Genomic DNA, 20,613 nt, shown 5'->3' with positions numbered 1-20,613 from the left:
AAGACCTTATTAAGCTGTCGTGAATGGGGAGCTGCATGGCTTGCTGCTAGTGCTAGCATAACCTCGCCAGTGGCATTAAGACGAGAAAACAGGCAAACAGAAACCCACAATGCTGTGTTACTATGTATCATTGACTTTCAGTCAGCGTACACTGTTTCTCAGCTAGTTTGCTTGGTTTTCTATTTGCCTTAATGAGAAACAAATACGCTAGCTGGCTAGCGACATGGCAAATAGGCGACAAAACAAAACAATGCTCTTGCTACATTACCCCGACGTAAAAGTAGTGGCGTTACGTTTTATGGTACTGGATAAGAGAATAGAGAGCAGCCCGCTGGCTGTGTCTGGATATGCAGATGTAAATTGAAAGAAGGGGCGACTAGCTTTTCACCTAAATGAACATGGCCATCCATCAAGGCAACAGTATACACACAGCCCTGTTTGTTCTTTCCCATACATTTAGGTGTGTTGCTCGGCGCTCACATTTCCATAATTTCATTTGCCTCAGCGTGCAAAGAACTATTTACTCTCATGCGGTGCCTTGATTTATCAAGCTGAGCGGATTACGCCAACGCACACATTCATTTATCTCAGCCATTGACCTTTCTCCCGGGGAAAGCAGAAGCCATCTTTGCTAATGCAGCGCCTCTCGAAAAGTATAAGTGCTCGGAGACAATGACAGCAAAGCACATGGTAGCTGTCTGTTTACTCTTTGCCATGTTTAGAGCATTTCTTTAACCTTTGTCTGTTGAGGCACTATCTTTCACAATTTATGCTCCGAGAACCTCAGAGATGAATGGTCTTCGTTGAAAACATCCTAGTCATATACAACATGGTTTTGTTTCAAATAAGTTACCAATGGCATCCAACCTTGATACACTGTGAGTATAACAAATCTTTGGATGAGGTAGCTTACCCTATGGCCTACCTATCTCTCTTTTGTTCACTAACACAATTAACAATCGTTTACTTCACATATACCTTATTGCATGGTGGATATAACGTAGTGCCTCTAAAGAGCTCTAGGAAGGAGATGTTGGAATTACTGGGCCCACAAAACCTATACTCAAAAAATGTCTCAGTACTGAGAATTATTCTATGACGCAGTCACATCCATCCTCAAAGGTGAGCATTCTCCTCAGACGTGCTCTTTGTTAATACCGGCCATCTGGTCTGTGCATGTGTGTCTGTGCAAGAAATAAAGGGTGAGAGAGGGTTGAGGACGGTACTTTGTGTGACCGTAGGCAGTATGCAGTGAGTGGAAGGTAGACAGTAAAAGCAGGGACAACCTTGTGTGTGTGTGTGTGTGTGTGTGTGTGTGTGTGTGTGTGTGTGTGTGTGTGTGTGTGTGCTTGCTTGCTTGCGTGTAACTGTGTGTGTCTAGAGAGGGTGATACGGGTACCAGTAGAGTGCAACAGCAGGCAACATACAATGAAAAGGGGGACGGAAGTAAGAGCAGGTGACAGCCTAGGGTTACCTTGTCTCCATCGGCGAAGCTCTGACCGTCACTGGCTCTCCTCCAGGAGATCTCAGGGAGCGGCTCCCCCTCAGCCACGCAGGAGATCATGGCGGCGCTGCCCTCTACCGCTGTCACGTTACGCAGCTGGGTGATGTGTGGCTGGACTGGAGGGACAGAGAGAGAAAGAGAGAGATTTAAAAAGAGGGAGGGAGAAGGGGGGAGAGTCCAAGATAGATAAAGGAGAGAGAAATAGAGAGAGGGAGAGCAGGAGAGAGACCAAGAGAGATAGAGGAGGGAAAGAGAGAGGGGGGATGAAAGAGAGAAAGAGAGAGATAAGGAGTCAGAGTGAAATGAAGAAAGAGAAATAGGGAGAAAGAGAAAGACAATTTTAGACAGGAGACGTCTAGGGCTAACACCATGTATTGGAGGATGAACGACTTTGGGCTTGACTATTGAGGCCATACGATCTAAATCTTCTGTTCAGAATCATACTTTTCCACTTCTGAAAGAAGGGGTGTGCATCGCAGTTTATAGCCTCGAGAAAAAGTAGTCTTTGGTACATTCGAGTCCACTGTCCACACCGTGCCCAGACCGACAACCAGACAACCAGACAGACAACCAGGACTTTGAGTTAAGTCTCCCTACTCCCTTACAACCTCTTTCTCACAACACCTATACTTCTCCTTTTCTCTGCAAAATACGTTTTTTTTCCAGACAAACCATTTTTTTATGCTGAGCACCCCCGATAAACAGCATTAAGGAGTGGGGAACCGTGGCTGTGGTGTAGAGGTCCGCTCACCGATAAGTCACTCTCTCAGACATGGCTGTCTAAGTTAGCGCTCGAACGTCACGTGTGTCATGGGCAAATAGTGTGCAATATGAATCATGTATATAAAAAAGAAATGACAACCTGTACAAGTAAAGTAAAGTAAAGTAGCAAGGGCTGTAAAACTGTGAAGAAATGAAAGTGAATGGAGAAATAGGCCTAAAGTGTGTCTGATCTTTTAAGGCTGTCTCGGCGAGATGAAGAAGTCGTTTGTAATTTCAAAAAGAGTGAACCTTAGGGTGGATGAGCCATCTAAGGGGATTTAGAGCTTGTCACGTAACAGGGTCATACACACACATATGCCTATATGCACCAACACACACACACACATACATGTACATACACACGCACACATACACACAAAATCAATTACTTTCTTAATTGATAGTCTTAATAGTTAAATTAGCTTAGTCCTTGAAGAGCCAAAAATGGAAGCATAAATAATTATCTTTCGACAGAAATGACAAGTCATTTAATATTTTGGTGATATTTATTTTTCAAGGTAAGCTAAATACTTTCAAACACGGCCTTGAGACCTGCATCAAGTACTACAACACTTTTTTATTTACACCCAGAGGCCCTAGTGGGAACCAAGCAGCAATACACAGATGAGGCCTATGATTCATACAATAACTCCAGGGTGGGAAAGTTGCTGTAAAGGATGAACAATAACTTACCCCCTTCAAATGAAATATGATAGTATTTCATATCAATATGATATGGGAATGGGCTTAAGCTTCTGAACAACAGGTATAAGAGATGGTAAATTTTGTGCAAGTGTGTCTTCTCCTTTATAGACAAATAACTGTTCAGTGGAGCAAGCTGAAGATGAAAAGATATTAAGCGACTCTTGGTAGAACAATGGAAGTGTGTTTTATTGATAAAATCAACGCATTTAGCCAATACCTTCATCAAGGTCTTCTCTTATACACATTATTCTGTAAAATAAGCTTTTGCTTCAAGTTTTTTAACATGAAGACTAGATTCCCATTTCAATATAGCCTACAGTGGTTCCTCCTTTAAAAGTTCCGAGCTTACACCCCGGGACTTAGAGGTACCCAGCGCCACGGCTTCATTGCTCCAGACCACCGCAAGGGAGAGTTAGAGCACTCATTATGCATTTGGGTCTCAAGGTTTATATTTGACCAATCATATCCAGTGGTTCCAATGACGAATTTGACGCAAGCCACCCGTCGCTGGTGACTTTCTTCAGCAAAGATGGCTGACAAAACATTAAGGTGGAAGCAAATGTAAGTAATAATGTCATAACGAGTCAAGCAAAAAATTTATAATTCAGAGGAATATGTCAGTAGAGACAAACGATTCTGCATATTTTTTGTCATAAAGTTAATTTACGAAAATCGCTATTTAGGCAGTTTTTTTTCAGTCATATCCAATACCAGGTGTATCAAACTGCTGTGTTGTGTCTGCATGTATGTATTACAATTATACACTTCAACCGTGTTTACCACTACTGCTCCTGGGACATCAATGATTACACATTGTAACTATGCAATAGACCAGAAACATGATTTAAGTAAAGGCTGATTTGTAATTCATATATACAGAACAAAGAAAACAGTACACTACACTTCCTATGCATATCTAACTCCCTTCATCTGCATTAATCTGAAGAGGTTCTCCCAGCCATGTGGATGATTGAAAACAGGGCAGCAAAGTTTGTTTGTCACCAGAGCGGTTAAGAGCATATTACTATTTGCCTGTGAATAACCAGACCTTCATACAAACTTGCTATGCTGAATACTTGACGCATAACCGAAGGTGCTGCCATATCCTGCCAGCACGCCCACAAGCAAGCCACTCAGGGGGAGAATGACGGGTGGAAGAGGGCGAGGAACGAGATGGGAGTAACAATCCAGGCTATTTGCTCTGAGACCGGCATAATAATGTAATGAAATAAGCAGGGAGCATATATCCGACCATGATTGGAAGTGCCATAGAGCAGCACACAATTAGTCCAGGGTCATCCGGGTTTGGCCGCGAGTGGCGCAGTGGTCTAAGGCACTGCATCTCGGTGCAAGAGGCTTTACTACAGTCCCTGGTTCAAAAACAGGCTGTATCACATCTGACCATGATTGGAAGTGCCATAGAGAAGTGCACAATTGGCCCATTGTCATCCGGGTTTGGCCGTGGTAAGCCGTCATTGTAAATAAGAATTTGTTCTTACCTGACTTGCCTAGTTATATAAAGGTTCAATTTAAAAAACAACTGGGAACCGCAGCACAATCAATAGGAAGTGAACAGTGGCTGGTGCTGAAAATATAGCTAATTTGTTACGTAAGTGTTGCACACCAACAGATGGATAAAACCTACAGCAGTCGAGCAATTCATTTCAACCATAATCTTCATTTTAATTTGACTTTACAAACAATGAGAGGGCTTAATTGGAGTCTATTTCTTCGGAGCCTAGACCTATATAAAATAACTTAACTGGCTGAGGTAGGCTATGAGGCTTAACAGCCTTCTAGAAGTAGGATTTTCTTTATTAGGCCTACTTACAATTGCAACTGGTCAAAAATGTAGCATCCTACATAAAATAAACATTTAAAGAAAAAAAGTCTAAAACAATGTAACTAATAATGAAAAGCGCACATTTGTAAATCCCAAACTCTAAAAGTAATTGGAAAGGTAGATACAAATTATTTGTGACATTGTGGTTACAATAAAGAATGTAAACAAGATGTAAGCAAGATGCTGTGTTTTTATTTACAGTAGTGATGGACAACCGGAGGCATTTTGAAAACAGGTTTTCAAACACATGTTTTTCACACGTGTACTGTTGTACTGTAGCAGGTGTAGCCCATCATGCAAGTATTTCCTATTAGCAGGACAATATACTTTTTATAGCCCGGCTACTGTTGTGAAAATCCCTCAACTTGCAATGTATTTGATGCTAAAGTACTCTAAAGTGTTACATTTCTAACTCAAAACAGCATTACAGTATTTCTTCATCAACTTCTTTATGCTTTCGTTAATAAAATAACGAGAAAAAATACATTCAAATGCGGATGTTTATTTAAACTACATTTTAGTCGCACTTCCACCCAGCTCCATGACCACAGGTAAAACCTTGATGAGATGATCAATGTATTTGTTGCATTGTTGTATCGTCAATTTCTCTAGCCAAAACATCTTGATGGCCTTGACCAGTTTATCTTTGTTTGTCAGCTTTGCAGTTACGGATGAATGTTTTCAGTTGATGCCAAACAAGTTCGATCAGGTTTAAGTCCGGAGACCTACATGTAGAGATGAAAAAAACATTTTTAGATATTATATATTTATTTTTATTTCACCTTTATTTAACTACATAAAGCTCTACTTACTCTGCTGGCGTCTTGACCCAGTTTATGCCCTCATTTGTAATGCAAACTCGGGCGGCAATATACACTGCTCAAAAAAATAAAGGGAACACTTAAACAACACAATGTAACTCCAAGTCAATCACACTTCTGTGAAATCAAACTGTCCACTTAGGAAGCAACACTGCTTGACAATAAATTTCACATGCTGTTGTGCAAATGGAATAGACAACAGATGGAAATTATAGGCAATTAGCAAGACACCCCCAATAAAGGAGTGGTTCTGCAGGTAGGGACCACAGACCACTTCTCAGTTCCTATGCTTCCTGGCTGATGTTTTGGTCACTTTTGAATGCTGGCGGTGCTTTCACTCTAGTGGTAGCATGAGACGGAGTCTACAACCCACACAAGTGGCTCAGGTAGTGCAGCTCATCCAGGATGGCACATCAATGCGAGCTGTGGAAAGAAGGTTTGCTGTGTCTGTCAGCGTAGTGTCCAGAGCAGGGAGGCGCTACCAGGAGACAGGCCAGTACATCAGGAGACATGGAGGAGGCCGTAGGAGGGCAACAACCCAGCAGCAGGACCGCTACCTCCGCCTTTGTGCAAGGAGGAGCAGGAGAAGCACTGCCAGCAGAGCCCTGCAAAATGACCTCAAGCAGGCCACAAATGTGCATGTGTCTGCTCAAACGGTCAGAAACAGACTCCATGAGGGTGGTATGAGGGCCCGACGTCCACAGGTGGGGGTTGTGCTTACAGCCCAACACCGTGCAGGACGTTTGGCATTTGCCAGAGAACACCAAGATTGGCAAATTCGCCACTGGCGCCCTGTGCTATTCACAGATGAAAGCAGGTTCACACTGAGCACGTGACAGACGTGACAGAGTCTGGAGACGCCATGGAGAACGTTCTGCTGCCTGCAACATCCTCCAGCATGACTGGTTTGGCGGTGGGTCAGTCATGGTGTGGGGTGGCATTTCTTTGGGGGGCCGCACAGCCCTCCATGTGCTCGCCAGAGGTAGCCTGACTGCCATTAGGTACCGAGATGAGATCCTCAGACCCCTTGTGAGACCATATGCTGGTGCGGTTGGCCCTGGGTTCCTCCTAATGCAAGACAATGCTAGACCTCATGTGGCTGGAGTGTGTCAGCAGTTCCTGCAAGAGGAAGGCATTGATGCTATGGACTGGCCCGCCCGTTCCCCAGACCTGAATCCAATTGAGCACATCTGGGACATCATGTCTCGCTCCATCCACCAACGCCACGTTGCACCACAGACTGTCCAGGAGTTGGTGGATGCTTTAGTCCAGGTCTGGGAGGAGATCCCTCAGGAGACCATCCGCCACCTCATCAGGAGCATGCCCAGGCGTTGTAGGGAGGTCATACAGGCACGTGGAGGCCACACACACTACTAAGCCTCATTTTGACTTGTTTTAAGGACATTACATCAAAGTTGGATCAGCCTGTAGGGTGGTTTTCCACTTTAATTTTGAGTGTGACTCCAAATCCAGACCTCCATGGGTTGATAAATTGGATTTCCATTGATTATTTTTGTGTGATTTTGTTGTCAGCACATTCAACTATGTAAAGAAAAAAGTATTTAATAAGATTATTTCTTTCATTCAGATCTAGGATGTGTTGTTTAAGTGTTCCCTTTATTTTTTTGAGCAGTATATTTTGGGTCATTGTCTGCATTTGGAGAAGAAAAAATATTAGTTAGCCTAACAGCCAACATTAGGTACAATAATAGAAATATACATGTAAATAGGCCTAAACGCAACAAAATATTGCTATAATCCTACCTTGAAAGAAACAATGTGATCCCAGAAACACCTCTCTGACATAGGGGACAGCCTATGTCTTGATGATTTGTTCCTCAAAGAAATCTCGAGCCATGATACTTGAAAAAGGAGGCAAGTGTGAATTATTTTGGAACACATAACAGTCGGTGAGGTGTAGGCTACAATATTTTATATACTTTTCGCTTTGTAAATAGCCAAACTTACCATCAAAAAATCAAATATGGGCCTGGTCCCTGGCGAGAAATTGCCACCCACACATGGAGTTTGAGCGGATACTTGGGACTCGGCTTGCTTGATCTTCTTCCTCTTTTTCTGTAGCAATTTTGAGCACATTGCTCAAGGGCCACGGTCGATTCGTCTGTGAAGATGACGTCATTGAATGTCTCGCCAGCTTTGATCCATGCCTGGGCCTGCAGGACGCGAAGTCTTTGTTTGTCAGACGAATCATTGTGTCGAAACTACAGAATATTATGGCTATATTTTGGCCTTTTTAAATATTATTTTGGCCTTTAAACAGATTACAATTGCTCACTGTCGTTTTTCTCAAAACAAAATAATCTCCAAAATATCGTTATAAATAGCCTTCCCACTGTGGACATCTTTTTCAGCACCGTTTCGCGCTGCTCTGAGACAAGCATGGAGAAACGAAAATGTTCAATTATATTCCATGATATTCTTAAGATATATGTGTTGACTGAATATAAGCATGTGATGTCTGCTAAATAATCAAGTTAGGTTTCTCCAGAAATAAATAATTATAAATAACAAACTGGCTTTAGTGAGAATGTCTCACCCCATGTTCAAGAATTGCCTTTTTCTCACTCACTCTAGGTTAAATGAAAATTAAATCTCCAAAATATCATTACTTTTTAAACGAAGCAATTATTATTATTATTATTATTAATACATTTAAAATTATATAAAAGACCCTTAGATATTCTCACAGATCCTAACAGAAAATGCCCCTTCGATATTAATTTAGAATCCTCCAATCCTAATTGAAAAAAAATATTTTTAGATATACTTGTAGGCCTACCATAGGCGAAATGAGTCTCACTAGTGTTGAGTAATGTGCTGTTAAAAACGGTGTAGGTCTGATTTTAAAAAAGCATATTGAAGTTAGAAGCAATATGATTTGAAGTAATACGATTTTTGAAGCAATACGATTTCAGCATTGTCTCGCGCTGCTCTGAGACAAGCATGGGGACTGGTCTTGATAAATCAATGAGATTTTTATTTTCACTGAATCTACGTGTGGGTATTGGTTAGACTAGAATTAGAAAATTAGGGTGCAGTTCAGTTCTTTGCACCCCATCACTGTGAGGTATTGTTTGTTTTGTGACATACGTCTTTCAGAGCTCTGTTTTTCCCGTGATTTACTTCTCTCGTGTATGATAGTTTTTGCCTGCCTCACTAACGACACCTTTTGCCTATTCCCTGCCTGTACATTAGCCTATCGGATTTCCTGTTATATACCTATTACCTGATCTCCCGGACTATGGTACAAGCCTTTTCCCTGCCTGTACTGTTGCCCTTTTGGACCCCCTGTGTATGACCTTCTGCCTGCCCCTGGACACAGCTACCTGCCTCCTCCTGTGGTCCTTTGCAATAAACACCAGCTGCGCCCTGCGCTTGAACCCAGCTCTCTGTCTCCCCTCGTGTTCATTACAAGCACCGTATTTTCCGTTCCATCCTAATGGAAACCTAGAGGGTTTTTCGTTTTTCTTGGAATAGAAACACCATAATATTAATCATATTAATTAAGCAATTACCAGTCAAAAGTTTGAACACACCTACTCATTCCAGGATTTTTCTTAATTTTTTACATTGTAGAATAATAGTGAAGACATCACGCCTATGAAATTACATATATAGAATAATTTAAGAACAAATTCTTATTTACAAGGACAGCCTACTCCTTCCTCCCCATCTAGGGGAATTGAACCACGGTCTCCTGCGTGCCCGCATTCTCTAGTACAGACATGGCCTGCTCTCCCTTATGTAAGGAATTAGGCACTTTCCCATGTTTACTACAGTATGTATTGTAGGCTATGTTTACTTGCCAGCCTGTACAGTAGCTTAATAAACAAATGCAGGTTGCTTATATCTTCAAAATTCTTTAAATGCTTTATTATCCAAATGTAAAAGCGTATACTGTTCAGTACTGTATTTCTTCATCAGCATCTTTATGCTTTCGTTAATAAAATAATGATACAAATATTCTTTCAAAATGCAGATGTTGATTTGGTTTTGGATCCATACGGAGGGTTTCGTTTTTCTCGGAATAGAAACACCATAATATTAATCAAATATATTAAGCAAAATGTCTTAAAATCAATCCCATGTACTATGTTATTACAAAAAAGGTTTTAAATTCTCTAGTAATGCTAATATGGGAGACTATCAAATGCTTCTCAAAGATGCCCTCTGGTGGTCAAACTAGCACTAACCGGCATTAACCTAAAAAATGGCTGACAATTGAATAACATGCCATAGAATGCTGCAGCAGCCCACAAGGTGTGTTGCAGTATGACGCAACTTTTAAAGGAGGAACCACTGTATATACAGTATATTGATGTTTCATGGTAGACCAGATGTTGGCCAGTGCAGCACTCTGCGGGCAACACCAACCTCTCTTCTCTTCATCCCCTGCTCTCTCAACTGTCAGGGGTAATAAAACTATCTTACAACTGTGTTTCAAGCCGCACTTTGCGAAACAAAACTCAAGCCCTCTGCTAACTTCTTAATTTAAAATGTGCATTTTGAAGAACAACCGGAGCCTTGGCCTTGAAAGGATCTTGATGACTAGAGCACAAATATCCATATATTTTCATAAAGAGGAAAGAGCTCCATCGGAATAATCAAGGAGGAAATATGCTGGCAGCTTTATGAAAATATAAATGTAAACTTTTATGAACAGGGTGTCACCGACTGTACAATAAATTAGATGCATTTTTTTCCATCCGGAATTGTATTAGAGTCAAGTTGTTGAATGATTGGTTGAGGTAGTGGCAACTGTATGCAAGTGTATGCATAGTCATATATGCATAGTCACTTTAACCATATCTACATGTACATACTTCCTCAATCAGCCCGACTAACCGGTGCCTGTATGTAGCCTCACTACATTTATAACCTCACTACTGTATATAGCCTTGCTACTGTTACTTTTCACTGTCTTTTTACTGTTGTTTTTATTTCTTTACTTAGCTATTGTTCACCTAATACCTTTTTTGCACTGTTGGTTAGAGTCTGTAAGTAAGCATTTCACTATGACAAATAAACTTAAATTTGATTTGTATGGTGAAAGTTTTCCTCTGCGATAATATTTTTCCTTGATGAATAGGAATTGGCTGTTTGTTGCGCTCAAGATGAAACACCTTATATTCAAATCAATATGTATTAATAATACCACAGATAGAACAATGAGACAGATATCTCACCGGATGTGTAATTGTGAAGCATCTGGTTGGCGTTTCTACTCAATGCCAAATATGGTGATAAGGAGAAGCCCAGTGGCCGGCAGTGGGAGAAGATGGAACAAAATGGATTTTGGCCGACATTATGCATATGTTCTCATGGATAAGGGTGGATATAGTTATTACACACGTGCCCTTCACAGAGTATGTGTTCCCCCTAACGGAAATATGGAAATACATTCTAGAAAAGGGCTGTCCAACCCTGTTCCTGGAAAACCAGCCTCCTGTGGGTTTTCGCTGTAACTCCAGTTGTAACTAACCCATCAACCAGCTAATAATTAGAATCAGGTGCGCTAGAAAAAGGTTGGAGTGAAAACCTACAGGACGGTATCTCTCCAGGAACAGGTTTGGGGAGCCCTGTTCTTGGTTCTGCCCCCCTCCATGCTTGTTCTGCTCACTATGACTTATTTGTTCTCATTGGAAACAACAGGCTGTGGTCTATCTTGGGTTATTTATAAAAAATCTTTGGTAATACTCAGGAATATGTAGCTTATGTTGCTTATAATGCACAGGAAACATGTAGATTATTATAGTGCCTACTGTCTATGGCAGAATTTGCAGTTTGTAGCTCTCAAGATGCAGAAAAGAAAAACTTTTGATTTCTATAGGCAAAAGTAAATGGGTATGCTAAAATGACATGAATTCTTGGTCCAATTCTGTTTTTCTGGTCGAAGCAACATCAAATAACCAGATAAAATCCAGGTACAGTAGCATGACGACATTAAGATGGCTGAGAAGGACATTATATTTTGGTTGTAATTATTTTATGTGACGTGAGACCATTTGACATGTTTACTTAAATTTGAGAATGTCATAACATAAGTATGGATGCCCACGAAGAACATGCTGCTACACTCACCGAACACTTTGAGGAAGAGCTCCCTCTCCTCTGCCCCGGCCTTGTTGGTGGCTCGGCAGGTATAGTCGCCCCCGTCCCCCTGGATGATGTTGCGGATGGTCAGGGTGCTCCTGCCTGCCTCCATGGTGTTGAGGACATATTGCTCTGACCTCTCCAACTGCTGGCCCTTCCTGTGTACAGAGATACAGTACAGGTAGAGATGATTAATTCGTACAATACACATAAAAACATATAGGCTAGAGGTGCACAACCAATTCAACTACACACACATGCAAACATAGAGATAAAACATGTATATCCTAATGCATGCACACAGACACAACCCCCCCCACCACCACCTTGATACGATAAGCATAAAATAGCTTTACTGCATTTCAAAATACATTTCTGTCACACGCACACATCCCCCACACACATTATAATGATGTTAAAACTCCGTCTCTCAAGGAAAGAGAGAGCGAAAGAGAGGGAGGATAATTGAAAGTGGACTGAGAGAAACATTGAGGTATAGTAATAAGGCTGGAGGGAGCCAGGGAGGAAATGAAGAACTGTGCGTGTGTGTACGTACAAGCTGGTCTGTGGAGCGGGCAGCGCGCTAGGCACAGGAAATTACACTGGCCGTATCAGAGTCTATGACTGACTGAAAGCAGGCACAACCAGCCAGCCAGGTGGAAACACCACACGCCACAACAGGAAATGTAACTGAGGGAGGAGGGGAAGGAGGGTGTATGAGAGAAAGAAGATGAGAAAGAAAGAGGTGTCCTCTTGCTCCTTAATACCAGAATGGTTATGAGTGTAGTCTTGCAAACCAGTGTGAGGGGGAGGGAGGGGGGTATGGTTATGGTGGCACAGTGGTCAGATTGCAGTTGTCATGATGAAGAGAACACAATGGACATAGTGGAGTTGTAGTCAGAGTTGAGTTGTGGTCAGTGTTGAGTTGTTGTCAATAATTGACCTGTGGTCAGTGTGTGGAGCAATGATCAAAGTGTTAGGGTGAAGCTGCAGTCAGGATGGAGTGACGGTCAGGGTTGAGTTGTGGTCAGTGTGGAGTAGTGTTCAAGGCGGAACAAAGAGGGCAGTACACTCTTAGACAAAAAGATTCCAAAAGGGTTATTCGGCTATTCCCATAGGACAAACCATTTTGGTTCCATTTAGGACCTTTTTGGTTCCAGGTAGAACAATTTTTGGTTCCATGCAGAACCCTGGGTTTTACATGGAGCCCAAAAGGGTTTTACCTGCAACCAAAAAGGGTCCTTCAAGGGGGATCAGCCGAAGAACTCTTGAAAGCATATTTTTTTCTAAGAGTGTACGATGATGTGGTCACATGAGGCCACAGTACAGAGTCAAGCTTGGTGGTCAGGATGGTTAAAAACCAGAGCTTTCTAAACCATTTATTTGAACTCAATACAGTGTGACAGTCTACATGGAGCAATTAGGCAAGCCAGTGGTGCAAGGCGAGGCACATCGAGATATCATTTTCACAGGATAAACCTAGATTTAACATTTCAATTGCTTTCTGTAATTACATGGCCAATTAAAACTCCATCTCTCCCATTGATAGAAAAGCTATTACAAGAGTGAATTTGAGGCGGGGGAACAAAAAAATGGTCAGTCAAAATCCTTCCCACAGCCAATACAAAAACTGTTATATTTGGAGCCACTCCAAAGGTTATATGCATGGCACAGTTCAGACTTTTCTTCTGAAACTTGAAAATGAACTTTGACATGTACACAACATTTATGAATTCCTCCCACACAACTGTATTAGCATTTGATAGAGCATCATATATCAGAATGCACATTTGGGAGACCTCCTAAAGTTTCCCAAATCTCTCCTCAAGTATCTCTAGCCACTCCACTTATTACATCTCTTCCAGCACTAGCACACATGATTGAACTAATCAAAGGCTTCGAAAGAGAGGTTGGGAAACACAGATCTAGAAACAGAAAAGGGGGTTGTTGTCTTGCTGTGAAGAGGGCAGAACAAGCCATTAACTCACGAAAGTTACCAAAATGTTACAGGTGTAGGATCTGTTGCAGATGAGTTTTATGATTTACATAAATTCACTGAAAACCTTCACTAACACACAGTAACAGTATTGCACTTTTCACTTTTGTCCACCTAATCGCCTAACCACCAGAAAAGCAACATTATGGACTAAACGTTCAAATTCCGTTGCTGCAAGATTATTTTGCTACGACAATACTGGTCAAATTAAGATCCTACATCTGTAACAGGATAACAGTGTTGTGTTCATTAGGGCATACAATGAAAAGTGTTTTAAAGCGTTTTGCAATGGAGGAAACATCTGCATTTCTCATTGGACAAGCCCAAGTGGTTCCTCCTTGTTTCAGACTGTTTTCTTCCATTTGGTGCCTAATGAACACAACCCTGTTATTATAGCTTCTAACACCATGCTAATGAGTGTGTCACTCAGGTTCAGGATATATGCAACAGCTGTTGTATGAATGAATGAGCGTGTTAGGAGTGTGTTAGATGAAACATGTTACTGATGCAGGTATGACTAATGTCACACACGGTAAAGATGGCGGCACACTCTAGAAGGCCATGTCACAGTGTCAACGCGATGTCATCGTTTACAGTGTCTGTCGACAGCACTGGCTTGTGAAGAGAGTGTGTGTGTGTTAGTGTGCGTGTGTGTCCTTTAGAACATTGGGACATTGAAGGAGGCACTAGTCTGTAACAGTGATATACAGTTGAAGTCGGAAGTTTACATACACTTAGGTTAGAGACATTAAAACTTGTTTTTCAACCACTCCACAAATGTCTTGTTAACAAACTATAGTTTTGGCAAGTCGGAGGTGTACCTGTGGATGTATTTCAAGGACTACCTTCAAACTCAGTGCCTCTTTGCCTGACTTCTTTGGAAAATCAAAAGAAATAAAAACATCTTGGTCATGTTCTGTTATAATCTCCACCCAGCAGAGCCAGAAGAGGACTGGCCACCCCTCATAGCCTGGTTCCTCTCTAGGTTTCTTCCTAGGTTTTTGCCTTTCTAGGGAGTTTTTCCTAGCCACCGTGCTTCTACACCTGCATTGCTTGCTGTTTGAGGTTTTAGGCTGGGTTTCTGTTCAGCACTTTGAGATATCAGCTGATGTAAGAAGGGCTATATAAATACATTTGATTTGATTTTGATTTGAAATCAGCCAAAAAATTGTGGACCTCCACAAGTCTGGTTCATCCTTGGAAGCAATTTCCAAACGCCTGAAGGTACCACGTTCATCTGTACAAACAATAGTACGCAAGTATAAACACCATGGAACCACGCAGCCGTCATACCGTTCAGGAAGGAGACGCGTTCTGTCTCCTAGAGATTAACGTACTTTGGTGCGAAAAGTGCAAATCAATCCCAGAACAACAGCAAAGGACCTTGGGAAGACCTTGACTTTATTGTCCTTAACCCCTGTGCGGCCTCGACATCCAGCGAAAAATCATATCGCCATTAGCATAACAACATTTTATAAAACATTTTTTTCAAAAAAAAATTCAAATTATATCGTTTTATACATACACCTCTCCTGAATCGAACCATGTTGTCCGATTTCAAAAAGGCTTTACAGCAAAAGCAAAACATTAGATTATGTTAGAGGAGTATATCGTAAAAGTAGCCACATAGCCATTTTCCGACCAACCACATGCATCACAAATAACCAAAAAACAGCTAAATGCAGCACTAACCTTTGACAATCTTCATCAGATGACACACCTAGGACATCATGTTACACAATACATACATTCTTTTGTTCGATAAAGTTCATATTTATATATAAAAACAACATTTTACATCGGTGCGTAACGTTGACTAACTATTTTCCCTCAAATGCATCCGATGAAACAGAGCTACAATTTACTAAATTACTATTCGAAAACATTTTTTAAATGTAATATTGCCATTCTAAGATTTATAGATGAATATCTCTTGAAAGCACCTGTAATACCAGATTTAAAATTAACTTTACGGGGTATTCATACTTTGCGATGAAAGGGGATGCGATACTCTGAAAAATAGGCTAACGTTACATGTCAGCGCCATCTTGGAACAATCGCATATCACATCTAGTCTTGTATACTATTGTCAATAATCCCTTACCTTTGGTTGTCTTCATCAGAAAGCACTTCCAGGAATCCCAGGTCCACAACAAATGCATTTTCGTTCGAAAAAGTTCATCCATTATGTTCCATTAGCTTGTTCTTGTTAGCGCGTCTGAAGGCTGATCCAAATCCTCCGTCGGGCGCGGGACAGCCATTTCGACAAAAAGCATTTTTTTTCCCATTTAGGTTCGTTCAAACATGTCAAACGTTGTATAACATAAATCTTCAGGGCCTGTTTCAACAAGAGAGCCAATAAGATTTGAGGGGGACGATTGCATTGTGTTTCAAAACGTTTCGAAAGGGGAGGGTAACCAGGGGCGCTGGCGTCATAATGGTGATGGCCCTCTCCGTGTGACCAAGTTCCACAGTGTCTCATTCATTCAATTTTAACAGTAGAAGGCTCAAACCAATTTGTGAAGACTGGGGACATCTAGTGGAAGCAATAGGAAGTGCTCAATGAACCATAGCTCACGGTGTGATTAATAGGCAACGTGATGAAGTTGAGTTCGCAATTCAGAATTCCACTTCCTGTTTCCATCTGTCTCGGGGTTTTGACTGCCATATGAGTTCTGTTATACTCACAGACACCATTCAAACAGTTTTAGAAACTGTAGGGTGTTTTCTATCCACAAGTATTAATTATATGCATATCCTAGCTTCTGAGTTTGAGTAGGAGGCTGTTTAAAATGGGCACGATTTTTTTTCAAAAATCGCTTTAGCGCCCCCTATCCTAGGGGAACGCCAAGAGGTTAAACAATTTAAAGGCAATGCTACCAAATACTAATTGAGTGTATGTAAACTTCTGACCCACTGGGAATGTGATGAAAGAAATAAAAGCTGAAATAAATCATTCTCCATACTATTATTCTCACTTTTCACATTCTTAATATAAAGTGGTGATCCTAGCAGACATAAAACAGGGAATTTTTACTTATTAACCTCTTATGGCCAGGGGGCAGTATTTTCACGGCTGGATAAAAAACATACCCGATTTAATCTGGTTACTAATCCTACCCAGTAACTAGAATATGCATATACTTATTATATATGGATAGGAAACACCCTAAAGTTTCTAAAACTGTTTGAATGGTGTCTGTGAGTATAACAGAACTCAAATGGCAGGTCAAAACCTGAGAGATTCCTTTACAGGAAGTGGCCTGTCTGACCATTTCTGGAACTTCTTTGCCATCTCTATCTTTTACAAAGGATCTCTGCTCTAACGTGACACTTCCTACGTCGTCCATAGGCGCTCAGAGCCCGGGAAAAAACAGAATGTCGTCATCCTGCCCCAGGCTGAAACACATTATCGCCTTTCTCAAGTGGCCGATCAAGGGACTGTGGGCTTAGGCGCGTGACCTGGCCGCCCCCGTCTTTGTGATTTTTCCTCTGTTTGCCGAAAAGGAGATTCCCGGTCGGAATATTATCGCTTTTCTACGAGAAAAATGGCATAAAAATTGATTTTAAACAGCGGTTGACATGCTTCGAAGTACGGTAATGGAATATTTAGAATTTTTTTGTCACGAATTGCGCCATGCGCACGACCCTTCTTTACCATTCGGATAGTGTCTGGGACGCACGAACAAAACGTCGCTATTCGGATATAACGATGGATTATTTTGGACCAACCCAACATTTGTTATTGAAGTGGCAGTCCTGAGAGTGCATTCTGACGAAGACAACAAAAGGTAATCAAACTTTTATAATAGTAAATCTGATATTGGTGAGTGCTAAACTTGCCGGGTGTCTAAATAGCTAGCCCGTGATGCCTGGGCTATGTACTTAGAATATTGCAAAATGTGCTTTCACCAAAAAGCTATTTTAAACCGGACATATCGAGTGCATAGAGGAGTTCTGTATCTATAATTCTTAAAATAATTGTTATGCTTTTTGTGAACGTTTATCGTGAGTAATTTAGTAAATTGTTAGCAAATTCCTCCGGAAGTTTGCGGGTGGTATGCTAGTTCTGAACGTCACATGCTAATGTAAAAAGCTGTTTTTTGATATAAATATGAACTTGATTGAACAAAACATGCATGTATTGTATAACATAATGTCCTAGGTGTGTCATCTGATGAAGATCATCAAAGGTTAGTGCTGCATTTAGCTGTCTTCTGGGTTTTTGTGACATTATATGCTAGCTTGAAAAATGGGTGTCTGATTATTTCTGGCTTGGTACTCTGCTGACATAATCTAATGTTTTGCTTTCGCTGTAAAGCCTTTTTGAAATCGGACAGTGTGGTTAGATAAAGGAGAGTCTTGTCTTTAAAATGCTGTGAAATAGTCATATGTTTGAAAAATTGAAGTTTTTGTATTTTTGAGGAATTTGTAATTCGCGCCACGCCTATCATTGGATATTGGAGCAGGTGTTCCGCTAGCGGAACGTCTAGATGTAAGAGGTTAATTCAGGAATTGTGAAAAACTGAGTTTAAATGTATTTGGCTATGGTATATGTAAACTTCCGACTCCAACTGTATAAACCAGACTACAGTTGTTGACATCGCCATAATATGAATCTAAACATACCCCAAATGTGGTTGAGCTAGTGGTCTGGTTGGCTAATAGTTTTGTCAAAGAATGGGTGGATTGCATTTGGTTTGCCAAGCCACAAGTGTATGAAGAAATTTAGATGTATGAATAGGACACATTAATCATGTATATTAGGTCACAAGGTTGCAAATCGTTTTGCAATGTAACACAAAAACAAGGGTTTCTTATTGAAGTTCAGGTAATGCTTACTCTGTGTTCTTCCGTTTTGTGCTTAATGAACACAACCGTGACGTAGTGTGTAGGGGGCTAACTGTACCTGTGCCAGGTGACCTCGGGGTCGGGGGATCCTGATGTGACGCAGGTGAAAGTCACTGACTCCTGGTAATCTGCTGTGGCATTGAATGCCTGCTGTAGTACCGACAGCACAGGAGGAACTATAGGAACAAGACAAAGATGACAATTAGTGGTGAGAACGTCATCAAATTACACATATGAGAGCAAAACTGTGGCAGTGAAACAATATGCACACAGGCAACTAGCATTGTCACCTTCCCCACCCCATCTTCAAATGAAGATGGTTGTGACTTAAGAACAAGACAGATCAACACGAACGTTGGCCGTGCACAGTGGTTGTGCAGAGAGTGGTCGTGATATTGCCTCTGACCATAGAATATCAGCAATTTTTTTAGAATTTCTAAACGATTCTACATGTTAATTCGCCACCGTTCAACACCAAGTGATTTACTGTGCACGGTCAATGTTCGTGTTGGACTGTCTTGTCCTTAGAGGGGAAATGGGGACAAAATGTCACTCTGCAGTCTTCCAAGGGACAGGTAGGCAGGTACTCATGCTAGCAATGGGAGCTAGCATTTAGCCTGTCATCCTAGCCTAGCTGGTTAACCAGGGTAATAGTGTTAGCCAGCATGTAGCATGTCAACCAAGCCTAGCTAGTTAACCAGGCTAACAGTGGTAGATTGCATTTACCCTGTCATCCTAGACCTAGCTGGTTGACAGCAGTAGCTAGCACTTAGCCTGTCGTCCTACACCTAACTGGTTAGCCTGTATGAAATCAGTAGGTGTATTCTTCCCTATTCAACCAGGACACTGTGTGTAGCCAGAACATCCAGCTACCACCTTTATTTACAATAAAAACAATTATTTATAACAAAATTATCTGAAACAAAACCAAAATGAACTGAAAATACATCCAACAAATTTGTAGTCACAAGCTTGACATAGTGATTGCGTGCTTGGAATATGGGACCAAATGCTATACTTTTGACTACTTTATTTATAAGAATCTTTAGAGGTGTCAATTTTGACCCCTACCTTTTTGAGAGAAAAGTATTACTTGTTAAACAAAATCTCATTCTCTAAGCATTTGTATAGCATAACTAAGTATTTTAATTATTTATATAGTCATTATTGCTCATCTTTATCAAGGGACCCCACTATATATGAATATCAAAACTTTCCAAGCTTCAGGCTATTGAAACGGCCAAGCAATATCAATAGCATGTGTTTTATTCAGTACTACTGTGCCACAGGTTGAGCTAAGAGAATTTCTCTCTCTTTCTCTCTCTTACAAGATTACCATTGATTTGCTTGCCAATCGAACACCATTCTCTCAAGTCCCTGATCCAATACAGTCCATTCCCACATCAGTAAGCTTCATTGAAAACAGCTCAGTAAATGGGAGACCCATACTAGGCACAGAGACAGCAACATGCTAAGTAGCCGAGATAATACATGTTTAATCTCCTTTATCATTTCAATTTCAAAGACTTGGAGAAGAAGAAAGGTTGAGAGATATATGGGGGGAAACACATGCTCCCTTGTGCACACAAATATACGGTAATAGACAAAATGCCCAGAAACACACACATATGCATGCACACACACACATATAATTGAACTAATTCATTTTTTGATCATACAGTGTAATTGACTGTAATCAATCGCAAAAAATGTGTGGGAAAAATCTACCTAAATCAAACTTATTTCTGAAGGTCGTCTGAACAACGATGAGTTTGAAAAGACTACAGCTCCGTTTGTATTTAAAAGTTGTTTCAATTGGAAAAGGGTGAGGAAAAAGCAGGTGTAGCCGATGGGTATCTGCCTCAAATGACTCAGCCTCTTCCCTGGCGAACTTTTCTTTTCAGCCGGCCAATCAGAAGAGGAGTAGGACACTGCTGAGTTGACCCCTATCCACCAGCCAATCAGCGGGAGGCCAGCCCTTTGATGATAACGCCGGAGTCTGAGAGGGAAGGGTACG

General features: G+C 41.1%; 1 protein-coding gene across 4 annotated transcripts in view; it reads right to left on the bottom strand.

Annotated features, from left to right (window-relative positions):
* Positions 1–20,613, bottom strand: part of LOC106574338 (neural cell adhesion molecule 2) — a 491,639-nt gene that overhangs the window by 76,327 nt on the left and 394,699 nt on the right. For all 4 annotated transcript variants that reach the window (XM_014150199.2, XM_014150197.2, XM_045697543.1 and 1 more), the window contains exons 6-8: positions 18,655–18,772; positions 11,738–11,907; positions 1,475–1,620 (exon numbers count right to left, since the gene is read on the bottom strand). In XM_014150199.2, coding sequence (XP_014005674.1) covers positions 1,475–1,620; positions 11,738–11,907; positions 18,655–18,772 — 434 coding nt within the window. The remainder of the gene's footprint in view (positions 1–1,474; positions 1,621–11,737; positions 11,908–18,654; positions 18,773–20,613) is intronic.

Source organism: Salmo salar, chromosome ssa16, assembly GCF_905237065.1.
Source record: "Salmo salar chromosome ssa16, Ssal_v3.1, whole genome shotgun sequence".
NCBI classification, from domain to species: Eukaryota; Metazoa; Chordata; class Actinopteri; order Salmoniformes; family Salmonidae; genus Salmo; species Salmo salar.
This window is presented reverse-complemented; position numbering and strand designations above follow the sequence as displayed.